This window comes from Sander lucioperca, chromosome 7, assembly GCF_008315115.2.
Source record: "Sander lucioperca isolate FBNREF2018 chromosome 7, SLUC_FBN_1.2, whole genome shotgun sequence".
Lineage (NCBI taxonomy): Eukaryota > Metazoa > Chordata > Actinopteri > Perciformes > Percidae > Sander > Sander lucioperca.
The window spans coordinates 40,201,095-40,215,455 of record NC_050179.1 but is presented as its reverse complement, the minus strand read 5'-3'; the positions used below and the strand labels follow the sequence as shown (position 1 = coordinate 40,215,455).

Below are 14,361 nucleotides of genomic sequence, written 5' to 3'. Positions count from 1 at the left end.
TGCAGCACTATATTACACACAAGCCAGGCTTCCGAATTCAGGGACTAAGGGAAAATGTCAGTAAATTTTAGTAAATCACGTAATGTATTTTCCAGTTTAGTACCAAATGTATGGGATACAGTATTTGCATCAGCCCCTCTGTCTCTGTACAACATGTATTATCATACAATAACTGCTGTGCTGTCTCTTCACATTTTAATTAGGGCTGCACGATATGAGGACAATATGCGATAATATCGCAATAACGATATTACTTGCGATAAATAAACTGTATATTAAAAGTGTACTCAGTTCTGCTGCTTTCAGTATTCTGCTTAAATAAATGTAAAACGAATGAAGGGAGATCATTTCCAACATTGTTTCACTGAACAAATTGAACATTGAATTTACTATAAAAGGCCCCACTAAATAAAGAATGACAGTTACATTTTAAAGTGCAGTTTTCAACTGATATTTTCTTTCGACTAACACAAGAAAATCTCTGTGTGTCTTTCGCGATGTGTCGCAGCCTTTCGCGATGTATTGCGCTAGTTGATATCGCCATGGCGATAAAAAAACGATATACTGTGCAGCCCTAATTTGAATCCTCTCACTCCACTGACAGTGTGAGGTGTGTCTTCGTCACAAATCAATGCTTTCCCTCAGTTGATGAATCAGTCTGTGGCAGCACTCATTACAGCCTATAAAAAATATAGACTTCAGTTCAATGTAGTCTCTTGGTGTCTTTGTCATTCAAATACTAAAACATAATTTTAATCATTACTGGGGTGCTCTGTTTTAGATGGCAACCAGCTGAACTGATACGGTTCCCGCGGCACAAGTACATCTATGTCAAGTCTCTTCTGTTCTTTTTCACTGTTAACCGTCCTGTACCCGAGCAATGACATGGCCCCTTTACACACTTCCTGGATACGTCTGACCTTGTTGTGTGGCATCGTGGTACGCCAAGCCTGGGAGACGTCGGCAGCGTTGCGCGAAGTGATTTTGAAGGCCTCTTTCCTGGAGCCTTTGCCTTTTCCGTGCGTCACCCTGTAGATCCATTCCTCCAACTGTCTGGTCATCTCCAGGCCCACAAAGTCATACATGGCAGAGATCTCCTCGAGTGGGTTGCGCGCCACGTCCTCATAGCGGACCATCTTGTAGCGGCCTTTGAGAAACGGCGGGGGCTTCAGGATGGCCCTCTCATTAATGCGCACATGACTACGGCAGATCTCCTGCATGACTTGATACTGCACCTCGGCAGCCGGAATGCTTCTCTGCTCCAAGACGACGGCGTTGTCGCTCACGAAGGCTTTGGCTGACTCCTCCCTGGACCGCACCACAGCCCGAGGATCCCGGACCAGGTGGATGATGCGGAGATCTAGGCTCGGGTCCTGCAGGAGCGGGTAGAGGGATTCCAGCTCAAAGAATCTCACTTCTTTTAGCACCACGTGACTGTACGTGCCACAGGCGTCCTCCACGGCCTGCAGGCCGCGAGCATCACATCTCTGGAAGCACCGGGTCTGGTTGCTGAACTGGTTGCGTGGCGTGAGCGGACAGGCCGGCGGCGAGCACAGTGCTCTACTGTGGCTCCACATAAACAATGAGGACACGTTGTGCTGCTCCGGCAGGTAGGCCTCCATCACGGACAAGTCGCACTGGAATACACTCCGTAATAGATCCCTCACAGCCATTCGGAGCGCCCGTGCGCCGGGTTTCTGCAGTTTGGTCCACACATGCCAAGCCGGCTCCATGAGATAGAAGACGGATGGGTGCTGACTAAACACCTGACCCACGAAGGACGAGCCGGATCGCCACGAGGACAGCAGCAGAATGTGAACTTTGCCGTTGGAGGGGGCAGAGGCGCAGGGACTGAGCTGGACGTACCAGCCGCAGAACAGCACCACTGCCGCCCCCTGCAGGATCACCAGGAAAATCATGGTGCTGAGGTTCACTCTGCAGCGGGGCATGATGGCTGAGGATCACTGTCAGTCTCCGGGGCTTGATGTGGATCTTTCTCCCTTTTTTTGGTCCTTTGTGGAGCTGCGTGTTGCTTCAGCTGCAGAAAAAAGACAGGGTGAATGAGAGAGAACACATGTATTTGTATGCATTTTTATCTGCAATTATATCATGATTATCCTGTTTGCTTATATCAGATGTATTTACTCATTGTTGTTGTTTGTATGTATGTTTGTAAGTTATAGAGAGAGAGAGAGAGAGAGAGAGAGAGAGAGAGAGAGAGAGACAGAGAGATAGAGAGAGAGAGAGACAGAGACAGAGACAGAGAGAGAGACAGAGTCAGAGAGAGAGAGACAGAGAGACAGCGAGAGAGACAGAGAGAGGGACAGAGATAGAGAGAGAGACAGAGAGAGAGAGAGACAGAGAGAAAGAGACAGAGAAAGAGAGAGACAGAGAGAAAGAGACAGAGAAAGAGAGAGACAGAGAGAGAGAGAGAGAGAAAGAGAGAGAGAGACAGACAGAGAGAGAGAGAGACAGAGAGAGAGAGACAGAGAGAGAGACAGACAGAGAAAGAGAGAGACAGAGAGAGCGAGAGAGAGAGAGAGAAAGAGAGAGAGAGACAGACAGAGAGAGAGAGAGAGACAGAGAGACAGAGAGAGAGAGAGAGAGAGAGACAGAGAAAGAGAGAGACAAAGAGAGAGAGAGAGAGAGAGAGAGAGAGAGAGACAGAGAGAGAGAGAGAGAGAGAGACAGAGAGAGAGAGAAAGAGAGAGAGACAGACAGAGAGAGAGAGAGACAGAGAGAGACAGAGAGAGACAGAGAGACAGAGACAAAGAGACAGAGAGAGACAGAGAGGCAGAGAGAGAGATAGAGAGAGAGAGACACAGAGACAGACAGAGAGAGAGGCAGAGAGAGAGAGAGAGAGAGAGAGAGAGAGACAGAGAGAGCGAGAGAGAGAGACAGAGAGAGAGAGAGAGAGCAAAATAGATATTTTGCAAATCCCCAGTAAGCAAATTTTACCGATGGTATGATACAGTAGACCAGGGGTCACCAACCTTTTAGAAACTGAGAGCTACTTCATGGGTACTGAGTTATACGAAGGGCTACCAGTTTGATACACTCTTCTGAAATAACTAATTTGCTCAGTTTGCCTTTAGTTATATATGATTATTAATGATTAATGATAGTCATCTATGTGAAGACACTGATCACGTTAATGATTTCTCACAATAATTATCAACAATGACTTAACAAGGTGGGAAACAGATAATATCAATATTCAATTTTCATTTTTAGAACAGGCCTGAGGGCTACTCATGTGGTCCTTGGGGGCTACCTGGTGCCCGCGGGCCGGGCACCGTGTTGGTGACCCCTGCAGTAGATTATGAAGGCCACTTTCATCCCAAAAAAAAGTATTATCAAAATAGTTAGAGACCCGTATAAAACTGGTATTTGACTAAAGGTTGTTGAGCAAAAAGCAACATAAGCAATATCTCTTCACAGTTTCAGATGCAATTTAAGTAAGTGAAGTTTAGAAGAAGTAGCACCTAGAGCAAGCTCCACACATTTCTTAAAGGGTAACTTCGTTTTTTTTTCAACCTGGACCCTATTTTTCTTATGTTTTTGTGTCTAAGTGACTTATGGGAACAACAAACTTTGAAATTGGTCCAGTATTAATCGAAAATGCTGTGACCGAACCGGGCTAAAATGTAATCCTATGGGGCAAATGTGCACCATCAATTTACAGCCTCTGATAGTTCTGTTTTTGCCACTGACAGACTCAGATTAATATTCTAAGTGTCTGACAACATTATGGAAAGGATCCCTACAGACATACATCTTTTTTTTAAAGAGTAAAATCCTCTTTTTTAAACTAAAAACAGCTCTGAGCTCGCTATCGCTAATCCCACCAAACTCCATTTAAATAAACAATCCCTTTAGCGTGTATAGAGACAACATATTTTCATATGTTTAACGGGAAAGTATGTGTTTATTTCAAACAATCCTTGACAAGGTTGGTGATTGTTGGCAAAGTGGAAAGGCGAACCAAGAAGGCTTTTCATAGTTTTATTTTGTGCCTGTCGACTTAGAATGTGGTGTATTTTACGATGCTAAAATGAGTTTATTTACATGGAGACAGGTGAGTTTAGCGATAGAAATTTTAGGAATGTTTTTATGTTTAAAAAAATGATCTTACTCTTTAACAGAAAGGTCAACCTCTGTAGGAATCATTTCCATCATGTTGTCAGACACGTGAAACAATAATCTTAGCTTGTCAGGCCTGTTACAATTATTACATAATTGTCTAATCGCAATATTTTTACGTAATTGCGGTTTCTTTGTTTAACTGCAATTAATTGCATGCATTAGCTAAGGTCCTAAGGGTAATAGCTGTTAAAAGGTTAGCCGGCCGCTCCTCATTTGCATAAAGTTGGCTGGATTCAATTTTATGTAAATGAGGAGCCAGCAATTTGACGCCCTGCTTCTCCAAAGTCCCCCGCGACGCTACCAGAATGCATGCATACTGAACTCTGCTAATCCGTTGCTTGATGTGATTTACTGATTGTTTTAAGTCTGCTACTTGTTTCTTTAATGAGAATGTTTTTATGCAGTTGGTTTAAACTTTTTGCTGTTTTGAAGTCTGTTGTTTGTTCTTTTATGTTAAACTTGTTATGCTGCTGTCTTGGGCCATTGTAAAAGAGATTCTGAATCCCAATAGGAATATTTCTGGTAAAAGAAAAAAAATCTATTTCAATTACTGGAAGGAAGCACAGTCACCTTCCATAAATGTAAAATATATATATATATATATATATATATATATATATATATATGTATATGTATATGTAAATAATACCCTGTTAAGTAAACAAGTTCATCAGTTTAAAAAAAAAAAGCTTGTTGTATCATGCAAAGTATCGTACTGTTTTAAAGTTTTAAAAAACAAACGGGATACACCAGAGTGGAACTGAGTTTTTGGGACCTCATGTTCATGTTTCACCATCGTTAAAGGGGGCTCTTCTTAGTGAGATAATAAATGATATAAACCTTCAAAAGCAGCACGTCTACCAACCCGTTCTCACTCCCTACGCCTAAAATACTGATGCTTGGTCAGTGGCTCTCAGCGTCAGATACGGAACTGACCTGAACTGAACTTTGTTCTCTCCTCTGCCGTTAAAGGTACTTTATTACTATAACTCAATGTGCTGATGATGACATGTGAGGGGGTTTTATCACCCCTGCGGTTTGTGATGTAAATACTTTCAACTCCTGGTAATGAAAATGTGTAGGTGAGCTGAAAAGATGAGATGGAAGCTGTACAGTCAAAAATGTTTTCATGCCTTGACATTTTTTCCATATTCAGTGGGCAGTGATACACTATTATTGCTTTGCATTATCTGCTTTCTATTAGTCAAAACTTCAAGTTTCTGGCAAAGCATTTAAAAAAAAACAAGGTTATAATAGAGGTGGGGGAATAAAATCGATACAGCATAGTATTGCGATATTTTCTGTGGAAATACTGTATTGATACACGGACGCCAAGTATGGATGTATTATTATATATGTGTGGGTCAGTTTGTCTGCTTGACAAGAAATGTATCTTTATAGATAAAAAAAGATGTTGACAAAGTTTCCTTTTGGGGACATAATTTGAAATTGGGAAAAATTTGAAGTTGGAAAAAAGGTAACACATTGCAAGTATCGTAATATCATATGTTGAGGCCTGTGGTGGAAAGCCCTCTGAAAAAGAGCATCTTGGGAGAATAAAACTCTCCAGTGAAACAGAAATATTGTTTTAGGGTTAGACTAAAGGCAGGTCGATCCCAGCCTCCAAATGAATCCATTCAGCAAACAGTGAAAAGAAACAAGAGCAAAAAGAAGAAACAGACGCAGTGTTTGGGACTGTCCTTGGTAAGTTTCCAGTGGGAGCTCAAGATCACTGCTGACTGAGGGGATCTACGCAAGCGTACCTAATATGTTGTGCTTTTGAACAAGCCCTGACATGAGCTTCTCCCCTTAGACCTTCAGGATAGAAAAGGTAAACACCAGACATCCTGACACATCCATCTCCGTCTTCTTTACTTCCCTCCGTTCCTCTGGTATTATTCACACCACATGTACATACTAATCTGTTTTCAGCCATGTATTTACTTAAAGGACAATTCCGGCGCAAAACGAACCTAGGGTTTATTAACTGATGTGTACCCACTCTGTCTCTCTCTGGGACATGTTTTCATGCTAATCGAATGAGTTTGGAGCTTGAAAGACGCTAGCGCGGACCGCTGATTAGCTTACAACGCTAGTATTCGGGGCACAGGGAGCGTAAAAACAAATCGCTGTTTATACCACTAAAAAGGCTCAAAATATCACCACACTTCAACGGTAGCATAATGAGGGTCGCTACATGTTAACCCAAGCATTGAGAACATAAGTGTACAGACAGTTTATTGAACGAAGAGCTGCGGGAGCTCCGTGAAAGGGCTACGAGAGAGAGAGAGCTACCGGTAGTCAATGCCGCAACACAGCCTCGTACTTGGGGAAACTGGTGGTGTACCTGCAGACATTGTGAAGCTATGGCCACCGAACAGGAGTATTTGTGTTGCAAGGAGTGGGACCTGTTGCGTCGCGATGCCCAAGAGACGCAGTGTTTTGTACAGTCTGAAGATTTCCCCTCTCTGATAAACAGGGCTGTACTTGAAACTGACCAGATGGACAGTTATCCACTGAGTAAGTTCACTAGACAAGTTATGCAGAGTGTGATTATTTCAGATATATTGAGCAAATTGCTTTTGATTTTAGTTTGCATCACCAGCTGTAAGTCATGACTGGTTTCCAAGATGGCGGCGGCATGTAAACATGAACGCTACAGTCTTTATAATCTATCTTTTCAATAAACTGTCTGTACACTTACAAAGTTCTCAATGCTTCGGTTAACATTTAGCGACCCTCATTATACTACCGTTGAAGTTTGGTGATATTTTGAGCCTTTTTAATGATATAAATAGCGATTTGTTTTTACGTTCCCTGTGCCCCAAATACTAGCGTTGTAAGCTAATCAGCGCTCCGCGCTAGCGTCTTTCAAGCTCCAAATTCATTCGATTAGCATGAAAACATGTCCCAGAGAGTGACAGAGTGGGTACACATCTGTTAATAACCCCTAGGTTCCTTTTGCGCCGGAATTGTCCTTTAAGCTAGTTAGTTAGTAGTAGTTAGTAAGCTGTAAAGGCTTCATCTTATCAGATTGTCTTATCTCCAAATCGGAAACACACTCGAAAGACTGTGATCAACCCTTGTTAAACAATTAAACAAGGGGATTTTGTACATGATTAAAAAATTAGACCTTCCAGTCAATGAGGTCTAACAACCATTCACAGGGTTTCCCCTCTCATTATAAGATTTAGGTGCACCCACGTTTTGGGCACCACCTAAGCCGAATGAATGTAACTTAAAGCCTTTTCTCAGATCTAATGATTGTAGTTAGTCCCCAGTGGCTCTAGCTTTTCCAACATTTTAGACACAGATATGGTGACAATAATGCTACAAAATGATGTGAAAGAGACGCACAACTACCAAAAAGAGACACAATCCCACAAAGAGACACAAAATGTATGGGGAAAAATGTAACATTTTCTTGAGGAAAGACTGCTAACCCCCCCGCCAAATATGCGCACCTAAGTCTTCCACAAACCGAGGAAAAACACTGATCAATATGAACAATTATTGTCTGATAAATAAAATCCCTTTGGATTTGTTGTTGTAATTATACCAAATCACTTTGACATTTTGGGAAACAAAAATGGGCAAACATGATATGGGTCTTTGTAGCCTCAACTCCGTCCCCACTTTTGATATTACTGCTTTCTGTGCTTTATCATATGACTCATTGGCGAATTTGACTATTTAGTGAATCACAAGGCAAAAGTGATTTTCTAATATCTTTGATTGGCCCAACATAGTGGACTATTCAAACCAATTACAGTAATTTAGAATAGAATAGTTTATTTGTCATTGCTTTACAGACAACGAAAAGCAGTTTAGCAGCTCCGTATTGACAGCATAACACATCATTAAAAACACAAACAGTCATGCCAACACAAACAGTCATGCCAACTTTAACTTTACAGTATCTCACATCATGGATAGACAGGGATTACAACTAATGAGTTACTAATTCCTTGACTTTCTGATGATGATGTTGCTACATTTCCCCCAAAACTCACAAAAACCAGCATCTAAAACTTCTCTTCTGAATCTCTGGCCCAAAACAGGTCAGTACAGTCCCCATGAGTTGCCCCATACTGTAATTCCTTTAGGTGGCTGTGGCAGTGATTCACATGGACTGGATTCAGGTAATTGGCAGTTTCAAATAACATTCTATTTCCTTGAAGTCTAGATTGATCAACAGTCTGCCCAGCAGGAGGAAGACAATGTGAATTTAAATACAACTCTGGATTGATTTGCAAAACACAAGCGCTGCAGAACTAAACTGTAGAATCAGCTCCAAAAAAACAACCCAACAGGGGAGAGCTTCCTATCCTCACGATCTGAGATGCTGTTTCTTTACCCTTTCAGGGGTTTGTCCTGGCTCAGAATGGGCCATTTGGGTGGAAACATATCAAGTGGGGGTTCTGGGTGTCCTCCCCCAGGAAATTTTGAGTGTCAAACACTTCATTTCCTGCATTCTGATAAAATTGTGTGCACAAATGTATGGTGGAAACATCTTTATTTATGTAAAGGAAAACAAAAAATGCAGGAGGCCAACCCATTCTCACTCCCAACTTGTTAAATACGGACGCTTGAGCAGTGGCTCTCAGCATCAGATACGATGCAATCAGCACCCCTCAGCATGTGTGTGGAACGCACCGAGCAGAGCAGCAGCTCCGCGGACAGTGAAGATGACCTAGTTTCAAGAGCGACAACGGTAATACGAAAGCCCAAAATTCCGCATAAGGAGGTTGGTTGGGGTGGTGGATGGGTCAAAACAACACAGGAGTTTCACCCGGAGACTGGGGTTCGTGTCCCACGTGTCACTGAAACGTTCATTTTATAACCCCACCCACCATCTTTTCCTAAACCTAAATGCGTCAAAAGTGACGACAATAGTCCAGACAAAAGCGTGTTTAGATCTGACCCTAAGGGGGACTTTTAGCGTCAATAACAACGCCAGAGGCACCTGACCAAGCGTCCGTGTTTTACGTGATGGGAGTGAGAATGTGTTGAGGAGGCAGGTGACAATCCAAAAAATAAAACTATAATGGAATATAATGCCAAGTGTGGCATGTATACTGTGTGTCCTTTAGTTGATTCTAGGGCTGTGCTCGATTAAAGATATTCTTAGTCGACTAACACTCATTCAATTGTATCGACTAATCGATTAGTTGATTTAATCGACAGATCTGTAAATTTGAGTTTCTCCGCAAAGAGTCATGCAAAAGCACCACTTTAATTCTTGCGTTTACCAGAGATGTGCTCGTACGTTTCTTGGAAATAAGTCATTCAGCATGAAAAAAGCATAAAACATGACTAATCGACTAAAGAAATCTAAGTTGACTAAGACCAAAACGACCGATTAGTCGACTAATCGACTAAGAGGGAGCAGCCTTAGTTGATTGATTTGAAATGCTAACATGCTGTGTGAGTCTACAGCGTCACAGAGAATGCAGGTGTACCATAACAAGCATGGCGTGGGGTTTCAAGAGACCAGATGAGTACCTTTTAATCCAACATAAGAGTGAATTGCATCCCCAACTAATCAGTAATTACATTTTTTAAGGTGGCAAAGTGAATGGGGCACCAATGTGCTGCAGAGAAATAAGCATTGCAGAGACTTAGATTAAATTGTGGCAGGTTGCAATCAAACACAACTGTCAAGAGTTCAGTTGGAGGTTGTTGGGGGTTCATGTTCTTGTTAATCCATCATGAGTCCATTAATGCTTTTAAACTTCAGAATAATACACTAGGAGTTGCTCAAATCTACTCTCCGTCATTTTCACAGCCAAGAGGGTCTGCGTAATGTACATTGGGTCATCTGCCCATGTTTGTGAGGCTCTGCACTGGGGATGGATTCCAACAGAAAAGCTAAATTTTGGATCTGGTTCCAAGCTGGTTATGTACCTGGATTTGTTAAACTCTGAATCTTTCATTCGTGATCTCTCTTGGATAATCTCTTTTGCCTCTTTCCGAAACTTCAGACATCTGCCAAGAAAAACAACTAATGACATCTACAAACACTAACTGCTAACTCAGCGACACAAGACTGACTGACAGAACATGGCACACCGCCTTAACTTAGACATTTCAAAAGTATGAATACACTTTACCATAGTCAACCAAACAACTGTGAAATGCAATACTTGTGGGAGAGTAATCACGACAAAGAGGCCAATGATACATTTATCTACGGTTTACCATGACAAATACGAGCTTGTGGCATTTTTGATTACTTGAGAAGAATGAGCGCTCTGCCTAAGCCTGCTGCTAGCGCTACACCATATTCTGTGATCCAACAGCAAGAGCAACAACAGTTTTGCCTTCAGGTAACAATTAGTGCTTCATGCATGTAGAAAAATCTGTCATTTTTTCAGTGCAGCCCAAATGTATAAAGGGTGTGGACTGTGCGCATGGACCTAATGCACAGACTTCTGTTACAAACCTATGTTTATACAATCACCTCAGTTAGTGTTAACAGAACCCTGTTCACATCTGTATTGCCCATTTTCTGCAGCAACACTAGCCCTTATTGGTTGGGGTGCATCCACGGAGTGAAGTTGGATGTGGGAACAACACATGTTTCTTTTCTGTCTGTGAAAAGAAACATGTGTATCATAGGAAACACGTGGCAGTCTACATCTTCCACAGGACAACAGTGGTGGTTAGCAGCAACAATAGTCTTGCATTGCCAGACCTTCCTCCACAGCGCTGCGGAGGAGGGTCTGGCTAGTTCACACAGCATTCCTGGATGGGAGAAAAACCTGCTCTGGTTTATTGGCATTTCTTTAAACCAATCACAATTGCTTGGACGGTGCTAAGCCCCGGACACAATGATGGTGCCTCTGCTAAATAGTCTCAGGAAGGAACTTGTTTTGGTGGAACGTGTACGTTCAAAAGTACCCTGCAGAGATCTGAGGAGCAGTTAACCATAGTCCTCACAAATCCACCAGAGGTTAGAACGCCAACACAAAGAAAGAGGAAGGGGACAGACATCAGACCGAAAAAGAAGGACATCTGGCAGAATTTCCGGTGGCACCGGTGCAATCCCGGAAGTGGAACGTCGTCAATATAGACAACAGCAACAGGGGCTGCGGTGCAGGAAGCATTGCCCATTTCACATTGTTAGAAAGTTGTTTTTGTTTTTTAAATTTTCGTCACTTGTGATAAACATTAGCACCACCGTTCACTAGCCAAATGCTGGTAAAATATGCAAGTGGCTGGTAGATTTGCTTCACTCACCATCCAAAAAAACAAGGATAATCTATTGACTGGCTGGTAAAATTTTAATATTCACTGGGCATTTGGCTGGTGAACGAAAAAGTTAATATTGAACCCTGGGTACAAATGGTAGCGTTACAAAAATTAACCTGCAAGTAAGCATGTTATCGCCCCAGCTGAAAGCTTTAGTTGTTCTGCTTATTGCTGAGAATGCAACCGTGTTATGTTACCAAAAACATGCTGTCTAAAGCTGCTTGTTGTGCTCAGCTGTCTAAATGAAGGAACAATAACCAGACAAGCTTCTCAGGGCTGCTTCAGGGTATCATGCAGCTGCATAGAACAGCCATGAGTATCAGTGGAAAGAGCACTGTGTTCAGAGTAAAAATAAACTACAGAGCCGTCTTCTTCAACAACAACCTCAAACAGCTGCCCACTTTATCAACTCTTTTTGTTGAAGCTAACTTCAGTTTGTTGTGTTTAACCCTATGCAGACAATTCTGTAGTTGGTAATAAAAAGTTGTTAAAGAAGAAGAAGAAGAGAAGAAGACATGCTTTATTATTCTTGCAAGGGGAAATTACATTTTTGATAGTCTATATCCATGTTCCACTGCCGGGATTGCTCCGGTGCTGCCAGAAATTCCACCAGATATCCTTCTTTCCGGCTGGATGTCCGTCCCCTTCCTCTTTCTTTGTGTCAGCGTTCTAACCTCTGGTGGATTTGTGAGGACTATGGTTAACTGCTCCTCAGATCTCTGCAGGGTAAATCCAGACAGCTAGCTAGACTATCTGTCCAATCTTTTGTTTTCTGTTGCACGACTAAAGTCCCAGACACACAGAGCCGACGGCCAAATGTCGGCAGAAAAGGCAGTGTGACTGATCAGTCTCCCCAAATTGGTCAAAAAATGCCTCAGAACACACCAAAGAGACGAGATGTAATACGTCTCCATAACGATTAAAACCCATAAAATTTAAAACCGGCAGCTGACTGGACGAACGCGTCACGTGGGTCTTGTTTCTCCAGAAATTCAAAGCCAGACTGTCATGGCGTCTTGTTCAGAATACGATCTCATATTGTTCACCAAAACATGTTTCTGAAAACATTTTAAGAGAGAAACAGACCGTGCAGTTGCTGAATCTGTCTTCATTTCAGATCAACAAAGGTCAGTTTAAAATATTTTCATCAGACTCTAGTCACACTCATCCCGCACCCTGTTTCCAGGTTAGCTCTCCACCAATCAGATTGGTCATTTGAGTCCGACTGCAGGCAGTGCCCGCCCCGCCGATTATACATGTCAAATCAGCTAAAATGAAGGCCGACGGCCCCTCGGACGGACGACGGCATGGAACACACTGAACAGACCCGAGTCACCGACCTCGCCAGACTGTCCAACAGCCGATTATCGGCTCTGTGTGTCTGGGCCTTAAAACTACTTTTGAACATACACGTTCCACCAAAACAAGTTCCTTCCCGAGGCTATTTTGCAGAGGCACTGCGACGTCGTCCAACGCTTAGCGCAGCCCAAGACGATTGTGATTGGTTTAAAGAAATACCAATAAACCAGAGCATGTTTTTTTCCCATCCAGAAATGTTGTGTGGACTAACCAGACCTTCCTCTGCAGCGCTGTGGAGAAAGGCCATAGGTTTTGTTTCCAGATTTGTGGGGTGACATACAATGTGGGGGGTCAGGATGTCCTCTCCCAAACACTTGCATTCTGGTGAATTTGTATGCAGCTATTTCTACCTTTTTCTGAATCAATTTATGCTGGAAATATCTTTATGTAATGGGAAACATGACAATCCTAATGTAAAAACATAATGGAATATAATGCTCTCAGTAAGGCTCTCAGGCATTCTGTATTGTTTTCAAATAGGCCTTAATTCTCCTGTAGATAGACTCATCTCTACTGAGTCAGCAGCTGTAGGCATAAATTACTCTTCTAACTATTTGTTTTGTTATTACATGAGTTTTGTCTTATATATATATATATATAATCCCATAAATATTGTGATTCATTGAACCATATTTGCCCAGCCAGACTATTCCCCACATACACATACACTAGGCTACAGAGTGTATGTGGGTCAAACGGTTTATCATGTCATGGAAGTACTATGACCGTGTTCCACATACACTTTGTATGTTTATGGGTGTCATCCTTTCTTTTAATTTTTAAAAAAGCCTACTTTATTAGTTGTTTTAAATAAGTTTACTCCTTTTCTGGGTCAAACACGTTAAGTCACTGAGCCTCAAACTGGGACACCCCAGGAGTACTCAGAGGGGGATTCAGAGAGGTCTAATGTGCAATTTTTGTTATTATTGGAATTATCCCAGTTCTTAAAAATAATTGTGTGTCCCCGGGTAGAATTACAGAACCGCCTGACCCGGTACAAGCTGTACCGACCCATACTTAATGAGATAATGGGGTGTTATGGAGCCCCCTCTGTATGCTTAGCTAATAGACTCAGAATGTGCTTCAAGTAGGCTATAAAAGTTAAAGTTTCTGTGTGCGTTTAGTCACAAACAAACACTTGTGTTTTCCGCACTTGTCTGAATTTTGTGGACGAACAGGGCGAATGGTATTGATGGTTTGTACTAAAAAAAAAGTGCGTCCGCTAGTTTCTCTCCAGTGGTCCCATGGAAACTTACTAACATGAGCTAACTTTTACCAATCACCAAGGTGAACAGAAAACAACGGTCCTGGCCGAGGAGGAGTTAGTTTATTTATTTCTTTTATTATTTTATTATTTGACTTACCTTTGGCTTTGTTTTTGGTCGTGCTGCCTGGCGACGGAGCCGGGTTGCGGAGTGCTCTCTGTCCCAACACCCTGCGGTCCTCCTCCCCTCTGCCCTCGGCCGGCTGCTGCTGCTGCTGCTCGGCTACTTCCACTGACTGACCGTCCGGTTGTGTAGACTACCAAGCGGTGTTCTGAGACGTGGCCAGTGGCTCTGCTGCTGGGCTGACTGGCAGTGAGTGGCATGGGCGGGGGCTGGT

The 14,361-nt window shown here is 42.5% G+C and overlaps 1 protein-coding gene across 1 annotated transcript; it reads right to left on the bottom strand.

Moving 5' to 3' along the window:
• Window positions 1-351: 351 nt before the first annotated feature.
• On the bottom strand, window positions 352-14,361 carry chst6 (carbohydrate sulfotransferase 6). The gene is made up of 2 exons (XM_031285539.2): window positions 14,124-14,361; window positions 352-2,038 (listed from the first exon to the last, which is right to left on the bottom strand). Exon 2 carries the CDS (start codon window positions 1,947-1,949, stop codon window positions 753-755), a length of 1,197 nt encoding a protein of 398 aa, XP_031141399.1. The 5' UTR covers window positions 1,950-2,038; window positions 14,124-14,361; the 3' UTR covers window positions 352-752.

What these genes read in the sequence shown, in the direction of transcription:
- chst6 (XM_031285539.2), bottom strand. Translation starts at nt 1,949, where the DNA reads ATGCCCCGCTGCAGAGTGAACCTCAGCACCATGATTTTCCTGGTGATC.